We start from the raw sequence: 19,891 nt of genomic DNA, 5'->3' as shown, positions 1-19,891 counted from the left end.
GGAGCATTTAAAGAGCATATAAAACGTGTACACACAAGTTTTTGTGATCAACAAAGAACTGTTATACAGGTGAATACACATTCGCAACTAGTTTATTACATAAAAATGATGCATGTTGGACAGATTTCAATTTGTATTTTATTAAAAGCACTGAGGGACAGTTGCATGTCCAAAAAAACAGAAAATAAATATAGAATCTTTGTACATATGGCAGTGATGGGGCAATTTTGCCTGAAGCTTAACCTGAACATACCAACGATACGGCAGCCAGCCTTGGAAAAACGTTTCTAAATAACACACTCAAGTATAAAATCTAACCAAGGAACAACTCAGCAAGGTAAAGTCAAGGTAAAATCCGGGCAACTCTAGGTTTTGATGATGCAAATGGCCTTTTCTTATCCTTACTTCTTTCACTACAGTTGTCACTACATTACAGTCCAAAATTTATATTAATGTTGTCACTTATTTCTTTTACTTTGTTTGTTGGTTTGTTTGCTGTCTTGCTTGCCTATTTTTTCATTAACTCATAACTCATTTACTCATTGGTTGACTGGGACAAGAGAGACTACAGCTCACTACGTGAAAAATGGGGAAATAACAGGCACTAATATCGGGTGCAAATACACGCTCACATTTCAAAAAGAGGTTGAAAAAGACAGAATACGCAGTCATGTATAATTTCTCTCTTTCTTTAAATATATTATAAATTTATGAATAATTTTACAGCCACTGCTCCTGCACGGGGGGCAAACTCACAAGCCATCTGAACCACAAGGTGGCAGCACATTTACAAAATTTTCACACCACACACATTTTTCAAACATTGTCATATTTTCTGTCTGACCCTGTATAACCCTAAACTCAGTCAAAGCAGCCCTAAAAGCTTTAACACCTTTCACATGGACGCATGGCTTTTGGGAGAGGAAAAGTGTACCCGTCAGGATCTGCACCACTTCAACGCATTAAGGTAGGTCTGTAATTACGAGTGAAGAGGTCATTCAATACATCTCTCTGTGGTCCACTTTTTAAATGTGAAAAAACTACATAGGGGCACATGGACCTCATAAATGTCACTAATGGGTGGTACATACCAAAAAAAGTTGTCAATATGTCTTCATTAGCCTGATGGTGACTCTGTTTGGCCAGAGGCAACCTGTCCAGTCAATGTCCTTACATAGTTTTGTTGTTACTGATTAAAGGGTCAGCAGATGCACTGTTGGCCAGGTCAAATAGACCTCCCTCTTATACAAGCCAACAAAACACTGAACACAAAATAAAATCTGAATATTCTGTAATTCTGCACATCACCGTCTCTATATGCTGCAGCTGTTAAATAAAAATGAGTTTCACAGTCTTCGTTACTTTATACACACACTACAGAGCAACCGAGCATAAATGCAGAACTAAATCATTCAACCCCGAGTTACGATTAATACTGTCATCCCTCAGCAGAAATCCTGTACAATGAAGCTTCAATTAATAGCATGTACAACACAGCAAAACTCAAACTACAGGTTACAATCGGAGTCAGAATATTTAAGGCAGTAGATGGAGCAAATCTAATGCACATCTGTTGGCTCTCCTCAAACTAAAATCACAAATCTTTGCACATCATAAACCGACCATATGTCTTGGTCAGACGTAAACCACAACATACAGACAGTGGCTCATCGCCAGATTTTCAGAAGGTCAATAAAACCCCTTTGTCCTGTCAGTGGTTATCCTTCTTCATCCTTTAGAGTCCCCTGGAGTCGTTTTCATTCAGTTCTCTGCAGAGGTCAGGCTTCCAGGCGTTTCCACAGGGTCTAGCTGGAGTCCCCAGAGGGGGCCTCTGGCTCTGAGTCGGCCTCATCCGGTTCCTCGGAAGGCAGCTGGACCCGCTGCTCATCCATGCGTTTGGCCTGGACCCTCTGAATCAGGCTGAAGAAGTCCTCATCAGGCACTGTGGGGGCACGAGGGCTAGGGTCTGGGGGAGAGCATCGCTGGTCGTCGATCCTGGAGGACTGCAGGAAAGAATTTGTTTTAATGGCGCGAGGGAGATGTGAGGGAGATGTGAGGGAGAAGGTGGAGAGGAGCTCGGTCCCCCCGGCTCACCTGGCACTTGATGAGCATGTTGAAGAAGTCGTCGCTCGGCTCCTGGGGGTCGGCGTCGCCGCACAGGTGGCCCAGGTTATTGTGTGTGATCCTCAAGCCAGGTAGGTTGCTGACGCTCACTCTCTGATCGTCCAGCCGCCGGCTCTGGGAGCTGGCTATCAGGTCAAACAGTTCCTCTGTCTGAGGCGAGGTTGTGAGGCTGGGGTCTGAGAAGACATTACAAAGGACGCGATTCATTGTGCGGTATCCTTTAAATCCTTGCCCTTTACTCAATTTGTTAGGCACAACTGTTGAAAGTGTATGAATCGAAACATTTCAGTAAAACTGGCTGCTATATCACTCTGTTTTTAATAATGGTTACGACTGTAGAGTTTTGTATTAGATCACACAGTAATTCTAAGAGTGGTTGAATTTCTATAATCGTGGCCTGGATTTTAACCTGAGCTGATTTAAAAGCATGATATTGTCAACAATGGCACAGGCAGCTGAAAAGGTCAAAGGTTATTTTAATGCCGCACTCCGTTGCTGCTTTCACTGGTCCGTAAGTGGCTGTCATTGATGTATGCACTGTACAAGTAGCCAAGTGGAAATGGGAACTGAACACAGAAGAAGAACATAGGGCGTCATTACTGAAAGAGAAGATGCTGGTGCTGCTGAAGAATGAAGAACATCAACTTGCCCATCATTTCATTGAGAGGTGAGATGGAGTCGGAGGCGCTCTCCCCGTCGTCCCCATTTTGGGACTCGTCGAGGTGGCAGCGCTGGTCGTCCATGCGGCTGCTTTGGAACTTGCTGAGGAGGTCGAAAAAGCAGTCCTCATCGGAGGGGTCACGTCCTAGCTTCTGAAAAACAGGAACACAAAGCTACATGTTAAGTAGATGATTGTTACAGTTGCCTGCAGTACTTTATGTCCCAAAGGTTTGGTTCCTGCTCCATCTCCATGCGTACCCTTTCAGTGTCTGCAGTTATCAGAAAAATTCGGACTGAGAGCCCAGAGCACGCCAATTTATCACACTGACCTTTGGACACCAATTCTGAAGCACCGTACGAGCACAGATGCCAGAGCCGGGTGTCTCTTAATGAATAAAAAGCAAACCTGTCAAGCGCATTACCGAGATTTATAATTTCATAGCGCCGAGCACAATCTGCACTGCCGGTCTGAGCCATGCGTCCATGAAGGGGTGAAGAGAGGGCATTTAGGACCGCGCATTCCAGGAAATCAATAACAACTAATGACCCGGAATCAGCCTCCAGATATTCCCTTCCCAACAGCGACAGACAGATGAGGCAGAATTCAGGGAAATTTAAATTAGTTGATGATTATAAGTGTCATTTAGACATTTCAATCTTGCAATAATAAAGCCAGACGTGTACTTGGTATAGCAAGGAGTGTGTGAGGCTACCAAACCACAATGAGGAGCTAGAACTATCAGAACATCAGCAACAATACACCATAGTAATCAAATCATATATTCCTAAGCACATTGCTAAAAAAAAAAAAACATTTAAAGTAATTAAACAATTAAATCCAGCATCATGCATAATGGAAACATAGGATGCAGAAGTGCTGTTACTAATGGCAGCAGTAGATAATGAAGCAGTAAAGCAGTAAAGTCTGTAACAGATCACCTCCCCCGACAAACGAGCCTCCGACCACGAGAGCGTCTCCCTCTCCTCTATCTTCCCCCCGTCTCATTCTCCTGTTGTGTGCACCCTATCCCTCCCTCTCTCACTCTCTCTGTCTCTCTCCCTCTCTCATTCCTCTCTACCCCCTTCCCGGCCTGTTGCCTCCTCTCTCCTCCTGCAGGCCATGTCTGTCCCTGATACACACTGTGGGAACAGCACTCATTATGGGGAGAGGGGTTCCCTCTCATCAAGGTCACATTGTGAATGGAAATGAGAGCGAGAGAGAGAGAGAGAGAGAGAGAGAGAGAAGAAGAAGAAAGCAAAAGTATGAAGATATTTCATGTTAAACACTTTCAAATTAAATGAATAAAAGCCTTTTGGCAGTGATAGTCTCATGGTCTTACTGTGCCGGCGTCATGTGATCGCAGTTCTCTTCAAAGTAGGACCTCTGCAAGCCCTCCATTCACCCTCGCTCAGCTCTCATTCACCCGCTCCCCCTCATTCTCCCTCCGCTTGGTGTCATTCACTCACTCATTTTCTCCCCCTCTCTCTCTCTCTGTGGGCGTGGCCCCTGCTGCAGCCCTGTGTATACGGTCCAATTATTCAATTACAAGGAGGGTGAAGGGTGCAGACCACGGGGGAAGCCAGAGGCTGCCCTGATTGGCAAGAGCAGAGCTCCATTTGAGTGACATCACAGTTGCTATAGAAACCGGCCTCCCAAAGTAGACACGCATGATGCACGCATGCACACACACATTCCTCTGTTCCTTACAGTCCAATTACAAGGGCCCACCATTGCGACGTATGCCTGTTATTGCTCTGCGTCCAGAAATCAAACATCCCATCACGCTTTAGACCACTTATTGATCGAGAGGCAGAAATATATTGTCCTTCCTGAGGACAGCAAGTGCCTGACATTTTACACCTTTTCACGAGCGCCGCCGACGCCTTGAGGCCACAAGCGCCACAGTAAAACAACTGTGTGAGAGATGAGTCAATATGAAAGCCAACACTGTCTGCATGGCTGTCCAAGGGATGCAAAAAAAAACAAAAAAACAGAGCAATATCTGGCACAAATGAAAGGAAAAAGCCTTTTCTTGCCCTGAGTCTCCAATCTCACATATCTGCAGTATCACATGCTGTGTGCCGGATCAATTTAACTCGCTGCATTTAAGGTCTGCTTTATTATTTTTTCCCCACCCTCCCTTATTCTCTTTTTATTGATTGTTTAGGGGGCTGGCCTGCCTTAAGCCAGATAGATGGAGACTGCAAGACTGAAGCCCTTCCGCAGAGCACTTTTTTGACGTCTGAGCGGAACAATAAGATTTAATTAACGGCTTAAAAGCAGCAAGAGGCTCAGGCCATATCACCTTGGTCAGCGGAATAAGTAATCTTGTACAGAGCTCTCCCACCTATAATGGACAGCGCTGCACCAACGTCGGGCCATAAAACATTACATTATACATGAAATTCGGTCACACCGCAGGCCAAACATGAGTCTCATAAATGCATTCAGCAAAGATCAAGCCAGTTTCCCAGAATTTTTGCTAAGTTGCGCCCCAATCATATCATAAATGCTCTGAGATTTTTATTTATTTTTTATTAAAACAAAAAGCTGAATTCGCATTTTATACAAATTCTTAGATTGAGCTGGGTGATGTGTCCAAAAATTATATGTCTACATTTTCAGACAATAATACACATACATTTGTGTAGACAACAGTAAATCATGTGTATAAATATTTTTATTAGCATATAATGTTGATAATGATGTCAACATTAGATGCATTAATGTGTGGAATTATATTTAATGCAATTTAAATATGTCCTTATTCTCAGATAGTTTGTTAATAGTTTGTGACCACTGTGACCTCTGCTCTTACCAGAGGCGGGACATGTACTGTGATGTCATCAGTATCCACTGGGGAGTCGAGCCACTGCCTCTCATCTGAAGACTGGCTGTCCGCGTAGCCTTTTCTCATGGACTGAGATGACTGGCTCTTGGGTCTCCTCACCCCATCTAAATCCTGTTCATATCCATTCTGTGTACAAACAGAATTTAGGGATTGCAGCTTTACAACTCATTAAGGGGTCAATGGGGTTATAACATAAGACAAACAAAGGCTTTAAATGACCTTTTCAGAGGAGTATTTCCATAGGTCCACGCTGTCCATACTGTTTCTCTTTGTGAATTTTGGTCGGGCTCCTTTTGAGAAAAAAACAACAACATATCAGTGACCAAGAGGACTGAAGAACAGAAGTTTGAAGATCTACTATAAATGACTATGAATAATTATGAATAATCAAGTGCTCTGTTGTAATAAATCATGCCAAACATAATAAATAAATGTCCTGCCAAACAAGACCTCTGGTTACACCATGTTTGGGGGGAGTACAGGGAATTGTCTAAGCTATTAAGCACAAGAAACACAATGCTATAATTGACTACAATTTTGACATTTGGCTTTTTTGTTACAAAGCATTTGTAACAATGAAATACAGTAATGATGTGAATGACTAATCACTAAAACTTCGAAATCTTCGAAATGGCAATACGCACAGCGCTAGATGTGAGGCTTGTTCACTAGTGTTGTAGTATCTTAACTACCTTACCCGTTTGTTGTCTCTGTCACCCAGTACCTGATATTTAGTAATGTTTTTATGAACAGAGTTTATAATGACAGGAGGCAGATGATTGGCGGGATCATTTAAATCCGTGATGGTCTGTACTTTTTACAGTACCACGTTGTACTGCGCTTTGAAAATAGTGCCCTTCATTTTGCAAATGTGGAATATTTTGTAGAAATACATACAGTGAACTGAAAAAGAAAGGACTTGCCGAAAACTAGATGTGGTCCTGGTCTGTTTGCTCTCATAAATAAACTTTAAATAAAGTTTGTGTAGTGTAATGTCTACATGAGTCCATCCAGCAACCTAAGCTGTCTATGATGTATGACTCTTATTGTTCCCAACGTTGCTCACGTTTCTGTGCCAGAGACACACCTAACTGCACTCTTCGCCAAGGCAGCTTCCCCTAAACAGACATGCCCTGTTTCAAATAAACAGCCACAGGGACGTGTTCACACAGAGCCCAGTCTGTCTGCTCCCTTGGCCCAGACGTGCTGGCCTGAGGTGACCTGCTGCGTGGCATGTCCCCGTCACGTCTCCTCCTTTCAGGTTTCAATTGCATCACAGTCTAACCCAGTTTAATTCCATCGCAGGTTCTTGACACAAATAACCACAAAAAATGTTCAGGGTTAGAAGGGCACTGAAAAAAAAAGCTATGAAGACCAACAAAAGCAAAGTATCTATTGCCATTGCACACAGGACAGCTGCTTCAGACTGGAAAGAGAAGAGTCTCCACTGCATGGTGATCGATTGACTGAACCAGGAGAAGTTTACTGACAGCGGATCCTGCATTATGGATCGAACAAGAGAACGCCTTGGCCCTGACATGCGCTGTCAACAGAAAACACATAATGACTGCTGGAATTAATACGAAGGATCGTTTTTTGCAATCTCATTCCAACTGAGCCTAGTGGATAACACACTGGCCTATGAACCTAGGTGTTCACAGGTTCAAACCCTGCACACTCCCGTTGTGTGCCTGAGCAAGACACTTAACCCTGAGTTACTGTAACTACCGATGGCAAGTTGCTCTGGATTGAGGGCGTCCACTAAATGCCATAAATGTAAATGTATTGATGCATCATCATCCCCACCCCAAAAAAAAGACCAAGCAAATGAAAAACACATATTGTAATCACTTGAGCTCTGTTATCATTTCAATGCATAAAGCACTATTATTAAAACTTGACCCATGCTTACCTCGAACCCCGGAGAGATTCATGGCTAAGCTGTCCCTGGAGTGCTGATAATTGCTGTCAGTCGAGTGAGCGAGCGGCGCTGTAGGATAATTAGTGCCCGAGCGCTGGCGTATGCCTGGCACCATTGCTGCACATCCTCAGAGCTGTGTCCTCTCCGAGCTAAAGGCACCTACTGGGACTGGACGAGGTTGTCCTGGTCCACTGTTTGCTATGTGGGTTGCTGGGGCCATGAGCAGGCAGGTGATGGGTGTGTCGAGGGAGGGGTGGCTGACTTTATTCTCTGTGTATTTTGTGCTGGAATTATTTGTTTGGCGATTAATGTCTGTCTCATGTTTGTGTTTAACATATTGTCTAAAAAGCAAGCCAAAACTGACAGAACATCAGCATTGTGTGTAGTTTCTCCAAAGTTGTTCAAAGTAATTTGTTATAGTTATGCTTTTGCAGAAGAATACCACACTTTTAATATAGAAAACCATTTTAATGCATTTTAGTGAGCTGTCCTGAGTTGTGGTTCATTGTAACTCCAAAAAAAAAGTTCTCACAATTCACGTTCAATGCAGATAGCTTGGACAGCTGGCGATGGAGACGGTGATACAGAAACACTCGTGTAAATAGCAGTGTGCCTCACCTTGAACCTCAAACTCTGACCCACATGGTGACAGGTCTCCTTCCTTCATCCCCAGAGCCTTCAGCAGCTGCTCAACATTCATCCTCGCTGTCAGCTCTCCATTCCTGTCTCCGATCTGAGAAAACGGTCATGTCTTTACCTCTTCATAATCTCTAATGTACAAAGTATTTTAACAAAGGCTCCTGTGTTATCCACAGGACTGTCTGCTTTAGGGAAATATGATGTGTTTGCACTCCAGAAACTGTTAGCATTGCTTCAGACTGTGAAATGCAATCTGTAATGCACTCCGGCACTAATCCAGTAAGACATTCTTAAGCCAGCAAAACAGTTTGAGAAGGATCCGGCCTTGCCTCCTGGTGGTGCTGCATTACCCATTATAGAATTCAGTAAGCGAAGTAAATTAAGTAAATTTGAATATCGCCGGCACCTCTCTGGAGATGTCTAGGTGCTTTCGAACGTAGTACAGGGCCTGTCTGTTGTTCCCTAAAGACACGTAGGCATTTCCCAGACTCCAGCATGCACGTCCTTCTCCGACCCTGCCAGCAGACAGAAAACCCATCATTAGCACTGTTTGTCCAAGCTTCTCCTTTCAAAGAAATCCACAAGTATCATCTCAAGTTGAGAGTGAGACCTGTCAGTCAACTCCTGGGCGATGAGCAGGTGTTTGAGGTGGTAGTCTATGGCACGCTCGTACTGCTGCAGCAGGGTGTACGTGTTCCCCAGGCTGTAGCATGCTTGAGCCTCCATCACTTGGTCCTTCAGCTGACGAGATAGCTGCAGAGTTTTCCTGCAGTGAGAAGTGTAGAGAGAGAGAGGGATGGAGGCCTGTAAATTAGCACTCAAAACCAGTATTCTCAAGGACCTCTAGGTGTCACCATAACCTTGTTTTACCTGTAGTACTCTGTGGCAGCGCTGAACTGCCCAAGAAAAATGAGAGCGTTGCCTAGGTTACTATAAGCCCTTCGTTCTGCAGCTTTGTCACCAAATTCTTTGGCAATTGAGAGACGCTAAGAAATTAAGGAAACAATACACGTAAGTATGAGCATGATGTTACCTTTAGCATTCAGGTAAGATTATTGATCACCGTGTCACCTCGCGGTGGAATTTGATGGCTTCCACAAAATTTCCAAGCAGGTAGTGCGTGTTGCCAAGGTTACCATATGCCCTTCCCTGGGCAGCACGATCTCCCAGCTCTTTGACCAGGGAAAGATTCATCCTTAGGAGGAGAGTGCAAAATAGTCAGATGGGTCAATGTCTATAACTTTTATTTATTCAAAAATATCAATGGAATTCATGATATAGCCTGATGGGCCTTACTTGGTCGGCCTTACTGACTGACTGACAGCCAATCCGAGCCGTGACTTGACAGATCAACAGAAGCGGAAACCAAGCACCTGATTAAATTAACTAACCACTTCCTTCACCGGAGCCAAGGCTGGAACTCCGTAGCTAATAAGGACATTCAGTGTCACTCGGCTGCCATAACCAGGAGCCAGGAGAGAATTAAAGGCATTAAGGAGCAGTACAATAAGCGTTTGTTTCTGACGCCATCCACTGACCTAAATGCAAAATAAAATCACCAAAGACTTTTTGTTCAATTTTGCACACAAAGTTTGTGTACATTCATTGTTTGGTGATGGCCAAATTCTTCTGGGGATTATACACTTGCTCTACAATTTTTCTATCCTCTGCACTGTCATCAATTTCTCTGCAAGTTTGATTATTTCACTGACATGAGCCTATAGAATTTCTACAGCAGGCAAGTGACTGTCAAAATGTCACATGATGCTAAATGAGCATCAGATGCCAGCATCACTGGGTTTGTCACTTGTAAAGTAACCTTATACATGTGATCACAGGGATCTGCTTTATCGTTTATTCCATAATCCAGCCTTATGCAAAAGAAAAATATACTTTAACGAGTCCACACGGTCAATGAGTGACACTGACATTCATAACTGGAATGATTCTGAGGGCATTTTATATTGATTTGACATTCAACACAACTGCATATTAAATTGCAAGAGAGTGTTCCTAGAAGGTTCCGGTAGCGAACAAATTAATGAATTAATCACAGTAAATCTATTAAAGCACACCACTTTGTCTTAGGAGGCCATCCAAAGAAGCAATTAAGAGGCTTTCAGTAGTGAGTAAGTATCATTTCAGGGCAAGCGGAACCTGGAAATAATGTCAACTAAATAGATCTTTTCGGACATCTATTAGAAACATATAATAGTTGTTTGCATTGGAGATGATTGGGTGGTCCAGCAGAAATATCACAGTGTTGGCTTCATAACTCACTCGTAGAAGGCCGTGGCTCTCTGCAGCGTGTCTCTGACATCGGGGGGTAGGTCTCCGGGGTCCTGGGAAGAACCCCACAGCTGCTGTTTGCCTTTGGCATGAAACACATTTCCCATGTTATACAGCGCCCGGGCCTCCCCAACCTGAAACATCACACATGGGGTTTCAAAGGTACCAAAACCAATCTTAGCATTTTTATACAGCTAATTCACAAACATTCACAGATTGAAAATACTCTCAGCAGCTACTTGTGCATCACAGCTTTATACACCTTTTACACTGTAAAAGCAAAGTCCTGATGTTATGCTGTTTGCTGTATTTTATGTGCCTACCATAGGTCACTGCGGTCAGCACTGAGGAGTTTTCACTTCTATACCATCAGCAGCATATGGGGTGGTAGTAGCCTAGTGGATAAAACACTCGCCTATGAACCAGAAGACCCGGGTTCAAATCCCACTTACTACCATTGTGTCCCTGAGCAAGACACTTAACCCTAAATTGCTCCAGGGGGGGACTGTCCCTGTAACTACTGATTGTAAGTCGCTCTGGATAAGGGCGTCTGATAAATGCTGTAAATGTAAATGTAAATATTATGCTCCTCAAAACCATTGTTTCACTTTGGTTCTGCCAGAGGCTCTCCTTGAAAAGAAAGCCCTGCCAGCCTCCTGTGCTTTCAACCAACCACATACTATGTAGTTAGGTTGCTAACAATTACCACATCCTAATTAAGAAGTGGTTGGAAGGCCCCACTCAGTAGGTTAGTTTAGTGTTTTGATCTAATACAGAGCATGGTTCCACTGTACTGACACTGCAGAGTGAAGGATGGATGCAAAACAGGTTTAAAATACTCAGGAGTCAAATGAAAAATAAAAACCTGGGCAAAAATAAAGAGCATTGTATTCTCACTCCTTGGAAGCATTAAACATGGCACAGCCAACCCACCTTGTCTCCCTGCTCTTGTGAGATGTCAAGATGTCTCTGGCAACACACTGCAGCCTCATCGAATCGCCCGAGGACTTTCAGTGTGTTTCCAAGGTTGCCACTAGCCTTGCCTTCCCCAACCCTGTCACATATCCTCCTGGGGACACATAGTTGGCGGAATTTGAAAGAGAGTTTGAAATACAAATGCAGGGTGCTGTCAGCATGTCACAAATTTGAAAAATCGAACCTGATTACTTTAACAAAGATGTCCTTTTAAAATACATTAGGTGACATGTTTTGCAGCCTTCAGTCTTGCTCTGTATTCGGAGTGCTGAGCACTCACCTGGCCAATGTGAGGTCATGCCGATGGTATTCCATTGCTTTCCCATACTCCTTTAGGTAAAAATATGCATTGCCCAGCTGGCTGTAGATGGCACTGAGGGTCTTCAGGTCTTCTGTGCCCACCTGCACAGCTGCTTCAAAGAATGCTGTGCCTCCTTTGAAGTCTCCAGCTTTGCAAAGTCGTTCCCCCTCCAAGGCCAGTTCGAGACAAGAAGCCTCCATTCTAGGTAGAATACAGATGAAGCGTTAGTTCTTAATCTTAATTTCTAATCTTAATTTCAGCAAAGAAAAGTATGAAGACATTCATCAAGTTGAGTTGATTATTGGCTGTGGCTAAATGTATATTTGTTCTCATTAATGAGAAGATAATGAGGACAAAATTAAGTTTCAGTCAGTGTAACAGGGACAGTCCCCCTGGAGACATTGAGGGATAAGTATCTTAATCAAGGACACAATATAGTAAAAGGGGTTTAAACCCGTGACTGTGGCCTTCTGCATTGAAGGAAAGTGTGTTACCCGCTTGGCTACCACCACCCTGTCTGGTCATCCTAAAAATCCAGAGAACCGGAACCAAATAAACACAGGTTTGCTGCTACATTTGCACAGGCCAGCATCTAAAAGGACTGACAGTCCTATTCATCAAATCTGACATTATTACAACTAGTCACAAGTTTGGGGGTTCTGAGAAAACAATATTGCATAAATATCATGAAGCATCAGGATGTGAATCATTCAGTGTGACAAATATGGTGACCTATTTTTTCCTGTGAAATACACATTTACAAAACTCTTTATCCATTTATTTGGCAACGGTTGTTATTAATATTTACCTGAGGGATAGAGGATTGATCTTTTTTTAATGGGTTTTGGTCATGGAGACCAGAGTACTCTCCATTAACATGCTAGCTAGCTAGCAACATGTTCCAGATGAGGTAGCTGTGTAAAAATTGTCCCACAATGACCATAAGATTCAAATCATTCAAACCATTCAAACCAACATCTCAAGCTTTTACATAATATTATTTTATTTCATCCATTAAACATCCATTACTCTTACAACTTAACTCGCATGCCTAGTTTTTTGTACAATTCTGCATTAATTAAATTGAAGTGATTGTCACTGTGATACACAGAAAATGTGTCCTCTGCATTTAACCAGTAACCATTAGTGAGCACACATTTATGTGTACTGTACAACACCATTTAACAGGGTACATTTACATTTACAGCATTTATCAGACGCCATTATCCAGAGCGACTTAAAATCAGTAGTTACAGGGACAGTCCCCCCCTGGAGCAATTTAGGGTTAAGTGTCTTGCTCAGGGACACAATGGTAGTAAGTGGGATTTCTGGTTCATAGGCGAGTGTGTTAACCACTAGGCTACTACCACCCTTGTACCACAGCCACTACTGTAGGGTACCACTACAAGTCTTCCCATGTTTCTGTAGTTATGTGGGCAAACTGAATTTCTAAGACCAAGGTCATACTTGATTAAAACATGCAATTCGTGTTGTGTGAATATTCTTTTTTGTCCAATATCTGCGCTGGCAGGGGAACAAATAAAGAAAAAAGTTTTTTTTTTTCCGTTGGATGGCTATTCTGTGTTTCTCTATAGACAGGTCATAGCGCTCTTCTGGCTCAGTGAAAAAAAAAGATCGTGTATGGTCTCTCACACAGTCATCTCATCTGTTTCAGCTCACCATCAATTTCTGTGCTACCATAGCAACAGTACAGTATATGGTGAGTTTGTCGAGATGGTTTTTCAGTTCTGCCCCTTTGGCAAAGTATGTTTTCTTTGGAGGAGGTTTAGAGAAATGCATAGTATTTTTTCATTAGACCAGCATAAAGCATGAAGCATGTAACATGAAGAATGTAGCCATATTTTAAGGCAAATGTGCAACATCACCTATTTAAGATAAATATCTCATTTCTATTGCATTTGATCGTCGCTCAACTCACAATTTTTTCAGAACTATTTAGCTCTATTTTACGTAAATTAAGTAAATTATGCCTTTGTCGTAAATTTTGCATGCAGACTCATGGGCCACTAGTGGTCTTGAAAGATTTCCTGGAGATTTTGGCTCTACAGCACGGCCAGACTGGTCCAAGAATGCACCGTCTCGCTCCAAGATATTTAGGCCTATCAAAAACAGACCTCTTTCTTTATTCTTAGAAATGGAAAAAACCACCGTTGAACTAATGTGTTCACCAGCTTCCACTGGCAAAAACAATGGTATAATAAATCCATGCGGCTTGAGGAAAAAAACGTATGTGCACGCTTCAGCGTTCCCGGCATTGTGTCTGTTTCGCCGAGCTCATCTACCTTACCAACAGCGAAGATAAGTGTAGGTTTGAGTGCAGATTAGCCTCTACAATCCAATGGTATTAGAAAGTGGGTCTGGCTCCACGTGTACCTGTGCTTCTGTTTAGCGCGGGTCTTCTCCACGTACAGCCCCAGTTCAAGCCTCAGGGGTTTCAGCGTGGGTTGGGGTCGGGGGCCGTTATGAACCAAGCGGCATATGGCTATCTGTGCCCCACTTAAAGGACAGGCGTCAGTGGACATGGCAGCAGTGATCCACGTTTCCCACGCACACAAGCCGGCCAAGAGCCTCACTTTAGGATTTTGCTGAGCTCTGCAAAAACCAGTGTGACCACTGTCCACACCGTCCAACCGGCTCTGTCAGGTCTGCAGGGTCTTGGCAATTGTCAAATCCAAAGTGACAACACAGAACATAACAAAAGTAAATCCTGGCAAATCCCTGGTAGTGCTCTAAATGAATAAAAAGAAAAATCCTCAAGGTGTCTCACTCATGGTACATCCAGCACGATTCTGCAGGGGCCGCAGCAGCAACGCGGCACACAGCCCAGGTCTGGGTCCTGTGGCAAATGTCACATGAGTCTCTAAGCAAGAATCCTGAGTGACAGAGGATGACGGCACATGACGCCACGCGAGTGCGGCACAGTGGGACAAATGCCTGAGAGAGATGCAAGCTGGCCTAATTCTCAGACAAGGGCACCCTGTGCTGTTTAATCCTGAGCCTTGCTGACCCAGACATAAATACAGTTAGGCCTGATGTGCTCTGGCAGAGAGGAAGGACCTTGAGATGGCACAGCGTCTCGTCCATAATGCATGGGTACAAATCGATTGGCCGTCAGGGGGTGCCTAGGAATAGATGTGAGGGGTCATGTGGGACCACCGCAGCAACGGGTTTAAAAACAGGGCTGCTCATTATGACTCTAAATGGGCCTGCCAGTTAGGCTGAGCCTGTATGGTCGTATTAGGGGGATGTGACATCATGTGTTTTTCAGTGAAAATAACTGCCTACTCAGCTTTAGTAATTCTCTATAATTTTCAAGCGGTAAGTAATTTTGTCTCAGAGTGACACACAGTTTTCTGAGGGCTCTGTGCATTTTTCTGCATTGCCCTTGTCAGAATGTTGTCCCTGAGGTCAATGCGGTCAATGCTCACTACGTAATTGCCACTATAATCCCATTTCGAGCTTAAGTCTCTTTTAAACTACTTGTTGATTAGAGGTGCCTGTGACGTGGCATGCACATAATACAGTGTACTACAGTGTACAACAAAAGCTGTGCATCCGCACACATGGCCATGAGCCACTCCAATAGTCAGAAGGTTGAATCACAAAACTGCCTTAGGTCCAGGCTGAGCCTATGCGTATGCTGTAAGACTCCTGGCCTGAGCTCCAGACCCACCGTCAAGCATTCATAAATTAGAAGCTGGGCTTTACATATGACACAGGGCTGCTCGGCATCACAGCACGACCCTTGTCTGATGTGACACGTCTAAAACCCAATACTGAGATCAAACACTGCATATTCAAGGACGCGTGTGAACGGGACGTAATGGCCTGTCTGTGATCTGCGGGGAGAGCGTGAACACCAAAGTCTGTGGCCGTCCTTTCGACAAGTCTACGCTTACCTCTAACGCACAAGCTCCCTGACCTAGAGACCTATTTAAACCGGTTAGTGCCACGCAGTAAAGAGACATTTATATACTCATTACAAACACAAGAGACAAATTGCCTGCTGACTATTAAATTTACATGTATAGTCAACACATTTCTATTGTGTATAGTCATCACAGATTAAGGCATTGTTAGTTCATGTTTGGGGGGTTTTTACATGTCAGGTGTGTCCATTTTTTTGTGTAATGAAGTTTTTGTTTAAAGATTAAAGGTGAAAGTGACGTGATTGTCATTGTGATGTGTGGCTGTGTGGTGGTTGAAGCGTGGTTGACTGTTCGACTTCCGGTACTGCACTGTTTGGTGTGTTTGGCGTGAGCTTGTGTTACTTCCAAGGACTTCCTGAATTGGTGGTGGTTCTTTGTAGATGTTACAGCTAAGTGTAGTGGCTTGGAAAACTTTGTTCTCTGAAGCATAAAGTTTGCTAACAGGGTTTTATATATATATATATATATATTGTTAGCAACCATTATTCTTCATTATGTTAGCAACCATTTTTCTAGGTGGCCTAGAAGTGTGCGTGTGTGTGATATATATATAGTATACAGTATTTTTTGGAAAACCAGTCAGAAGTGCAGCCATTCACTTCAACCTCAGTTTATACATGGCTGCTGCTACTGCTATTTCTTACACAACTGGACTGAGCCCTGGGGTTTGCACACACATGGGAACATGGATGGACCACCAAAATTTTGTTTAAAGAACGCAGCTGAGCATGTCCTAAAACCATAGGAATTTCTTGGAAAGAATTTAACCCTAAACCAATTAAGCCCGTAAGACTGGACCTCCTCCTAAAGAGAAAAGTCTGTTTAGATCCTGGTCTCCACTTCAGATCAACGGATGTCTGCTATGTGCACAGAAAAACCAGCAAACATATATTTTTTTAAGTTCTAGGACACTGTAGATTACTGAAAACTGTGTAATTAATGTCTACAATACTACATTAGAACACAAAATAAAATGCATGCTGCCGTGACAAAATAAATACCATACAGAATAAAAAAAAAAACAACATGGCACTAGGCAGTAAAATAAAAAAATAATAATGTGCAAAAGTAGGTGTCCAGCAGGATCAGTTTTTCTGGCTCGCTGTGGTGTGCGGAGAGACGCTTGCGGCCTGCCCTAGCATGTGCCGCTCTGACTGCATCTCTAACTGGCCGGCTCGGCTCGTTGCGTAATGACACGGCTGTCGTTTGAATAAGAAGGCGCTTTTGCCTGAAGAAGTCGCCATGGCAGCCCAAGGGACGATGTTCTCGTTGACCATTTCAGCAGAAAGTCTCTTTTGGGTTAATAATATTGTGTCGTTGAGTAAATTGAGTAACAATGCAGTGCCAATGGGATAGAAACACTATCCCACTACATTGCACTACATTGTTCACATTGTTTACATGGTTTGCACTCTCCACCATGTGCCCTTATTTGTATATTGTGTTTTTAAAATTGTATTTATACCTTTGTATTTAATGTTACTGTTTGTATTTAATATTACTTGTAAGCACCATGGGTCTGAGAGTAACGCAATTTCAATTCTCTGCATGTCCTGTACATGTGGCAGAATTGACAATAAAGCTGGTCGGGATACTTTACTGACTATTTGGGCTGAAAACTGTATTGACTAAGAATAGAGAATATTATATTTTATTAGGACAATACATTATTGAGTACATTACAATTACAACACATTATTTGGGGCAGTGGTGGCCTAGCGGTTAAGGAAGCGGCCCCGTAATCAGAAGGTTGCGGTTCGAATCCCGATCTGCCAAGGTGCCACTGAGGTGCCACTGAGCAAAGCACCGTCCCCACACACTGCTTCCTGGGCGCCTGTCATGGCTGCCCACTGCTCACTCAGGGTTATGGGTTAAATGCAGAGGACAAATTTCACTGTGTGCACCGTGTGCTGTGCTGCTGTTTATCACATGTGACAATCTTTACTTTAATACATTAAATACTGAGTACAGTGATAACATTTCTAAAATGTTTGATGCATCTCATCGTCTGTATGATAAACGTGAACATTTAAGGCAGATTGACTTTGTAGATCACCCCCTAGTCCTAGGGCCGTGGTGGTTTGTGTTTTCTGCTGTATGTGTGTGCTTGTCTTTCAGATACTTGAGGGGACAGGCTTGGCTATTGTTGCCTGTTCCTTGTGCATTCGCTCCCTTTTGTGTGTGTGTGTTGTGTTCCTCCTGTTAGTTGTTGTTTAGCACTGGTCTTTGGTTTGGTTTGTTTGTGGTAGTAGCCTAGTGGGTAACACACTCGCCTATGAACCAGAAGACCCAGGTTCGAATCCCACTTACTACCATTGTGTCCCTGAGCAAGACACTTAACCCTAAGTTGCTCCAGGGGGACTGTCCCTGTATCTACTGATTGTAAGTCGCTCTGTAAAAAGGCGTCTGATAAATGCTGTAAATGTAAATGTGTTTGTTGTTTTGCTTCATTCGACACTGTAAATAAATAAACAGCATGATTCTCTAACGTGGATCATTTTTAGTTGGTTCCTGCTTATAAAATAGGTTACTAGAAACCTTGCTAACATTTTCAAACACCATGCTTATACCAGTAAATGTCATAAAAACGGCCATCAACCTGGCCTCAGTTTATAGCCTACATGGCCGCTGCAACTGCTACTTCTCACACAACTGGACCGGGACCTCAGATAAAAGGAGCAAACGGCGAGCACCAGACCAGTCTTCAGCAAACGAGACACGTGTCCAGAGGGTGACTCATTCCCTCAAGGCTGAATGGAAAGGAAAATGGCAAGAAAGAAGGCGGCCGTGACTGCGAAGGTCCGATCGTGCCACTGAATGAACGTAACTCCAATTACAAGACCCAGCCAGGGACAAAAGGAAACACAGTTGATGATGTCACAAATGCCCTCTGGTGTCCCTGTTGTGAACATATATTGGTTTCGCTTTGATGTTCTTTTGGTCACTGCACGCACACACAAGCTTTCTTTTTGTTGGGTTGTGTAACAAGTTGTCGACCAGGCGGCACACGTGACTCGCTAAGAAGACACGGCATTGTGTGCACGGCTGGAGATGGTTGAAACTGAGTTGAACTTTCCGGAAGAGAAGCGTTAGCCAAATGCACGAGGAAAAGGCCGCTAACCGTCTTAAACAAATAAAAAATATACAAATTCGCCCCCCCCCCCCCCGCACGCAGAGCGGAGGGCAGAATGGCCTGTTCTCCTGACCGTTCCCTCCAAAATCTTCAGCGAGTGTGAGAGTTCCTGCAATTATGTGGCTTCTGTGTGTGAGAGCGAGAGAGAGAGAGAGAGAGCACCATTAATAGTCAAGGCACACTCCCTGCCATGGCTGAAATCTGCCACGCAGTATCCCACCCACATGTTGTGTGGCTCCTGCACGGCTCAGCTTTTATCTCGGCCTCCCCGAGGACCTTTGGCGCTGAGGCTGCGAGAGTCGGCCGGGGGGAGAAGGCGGGGTCCTTCCTCTCCCACCTTCACCCCCCCCCCCCCCCCCCCCCCCCCCCCCCCCAGAGCCCCTCCTCAGACAGACAGAGCCGGCCGAGCCGCCGCTCCTTCTACCCCCTCGGCCCCCTCCCCTTAAAGCAGAAGCGGCGTCTCGGCTCCGGCGCGGCAAATCCACGCACGCACCCCCACTCCACCCTGCACGTTTCCTACCTTGAGTGGAGCCTCTTGCTGGCCAGGTCCTGGTCCATGGCTTTAGCTGACTGAGCCATGGGCTGGATCCGGTAGCCCCTTCAGACCAGATCTTTCTCCTTCCACACGGCTCCCGGCAGCTCTGTCTTTCACCCTCTCTCTCCTGCTCTCTCTCCCCCCCTCACTCTCTCTCTCTCTCGGCTCACTCACTCTCTCTTTCTCAGCACAGCAATGGCAGATTCTGAGGAAGTGAGGTATTGTGCAAATAAACCATAAAAAGCAAGCACCTCCCCCAGCAGTGACATCAGAGATAAGTGTGTGTGTGTGTGTGTGTGTGCATGTGTGCGCGAGCAGCTACTGACTGCTGAAGGGCAGAATGGCCTGTCTCAGTCAGAGCTTACTACTGTGGACCAGAGAATATTCCAGTTCCCACGTTGATCTTCAAGCAACTTCCGTGGGTGGCTGCTGTTTTTTTTTTTTTGTCGTTTTTTTTAGGGAATGATGAATACCAACGCACCCCGGATCCTCCCGTCAGTCTTCTCGCCAGT

General features: G+C 44.2%; 1 protein-coding gene across 3 annotated transcripts; it reads right to left on the bottom strand.

Moving 5' to 3' along the window:
• Nucleotides 1-120: 120 nt before the first annotated feature.
• On the bottom strand, nt 121-19,590 carry gpsm1b (G protein signaling modulator 1b). Of its 3 annotated transcripts, none has more exons than XM_028973517.1 (14): nt 19,365-19,590; nt 11,741-11,962; nt 11,419-11,554; nt 10,477-10,619; nt 9,268-9,391; nt 9,067-9,182; nt 8,807-8,962; nt 8,603-8,711; nt 8,176-8,290; nt 5,856-5,926; nt 5,604-5,762; nt 2,774-2,936; nt 2,095-2,300; nt 121-2,003 (listed from the first exon to the last, which is right to left on the bottom strand). In XM_028973517.1, the coding sequence occupies exons 1-14, from the start codon at nt 19,421-19,423 to the stop codon at nt 1,806-1,808; spliced, it is 1,977 nt and encodes a 658-aa protein (XP_028829350.1). In that variant the 5' UTR covers nt 19,424-19,590; the 3' UTR covers nt 121-1,805. The 3 variants fall into 3 exon arrangements, with proteins under 3 accessions (XP_028829350.1, XP_028829349.1, XP_028829351.1); XM_028973516.1 differs by lacking the exon at nt 19,365-19,590 and adding an exon at nt 14,156-14,649; XM_028973518.1 differs by lacking the exons at nt 121-2,003; nt 19,365-19,590 and adding an exon at nt 14,156-14,650 and having other exon boundaries at nt 2,111-2,300; nt 2,725-2,936.
• Between the last annotated feature and the right edge of the window lie 301 nt (nt 19,591-19,891).

This window comes from Denticeps clupeoides, chromosome 3, assembly GCF_900700375.1.
Source record: "Denticeps clupeoides chromosome 3, fDenClu1.1, whole genome shotgun sequence".
Lineage (NCBI taxonomy): Eukaryota > Metazoa > Chordata > Actinopteri > Clupeiformes > Denticipitidae > Denticeps > Denticeps clupeoides.
Note: the sequence above shows the minus strand (reverse complement) of the source record. Positions and strands in the feature narration are given on the sequence as shown.

Coding starts and splice junctions, on each gene's coding strand:
- gpsm1b (XM_028973516.1), bottom strand. CDS start 14,304: ATGTCCACTGACGCCTGTCCTTTAAGTGGGGCACAGATAGCCATATGC. Junction 9,392..10,476: donor AGAGCCACGGCCTTCTACGA/GTGAGTTATGAA, acceptor TCTCCTCCTAAG/GATGAATCTTTCCCTGGTCA. Junction 2,301..2,773: donor ACCTCTCAATGAAATGATGG/GCAAGTTGATGT, acceptor ATGTCTTCTCAG/ACCCCAGCCTCACAACCTCG.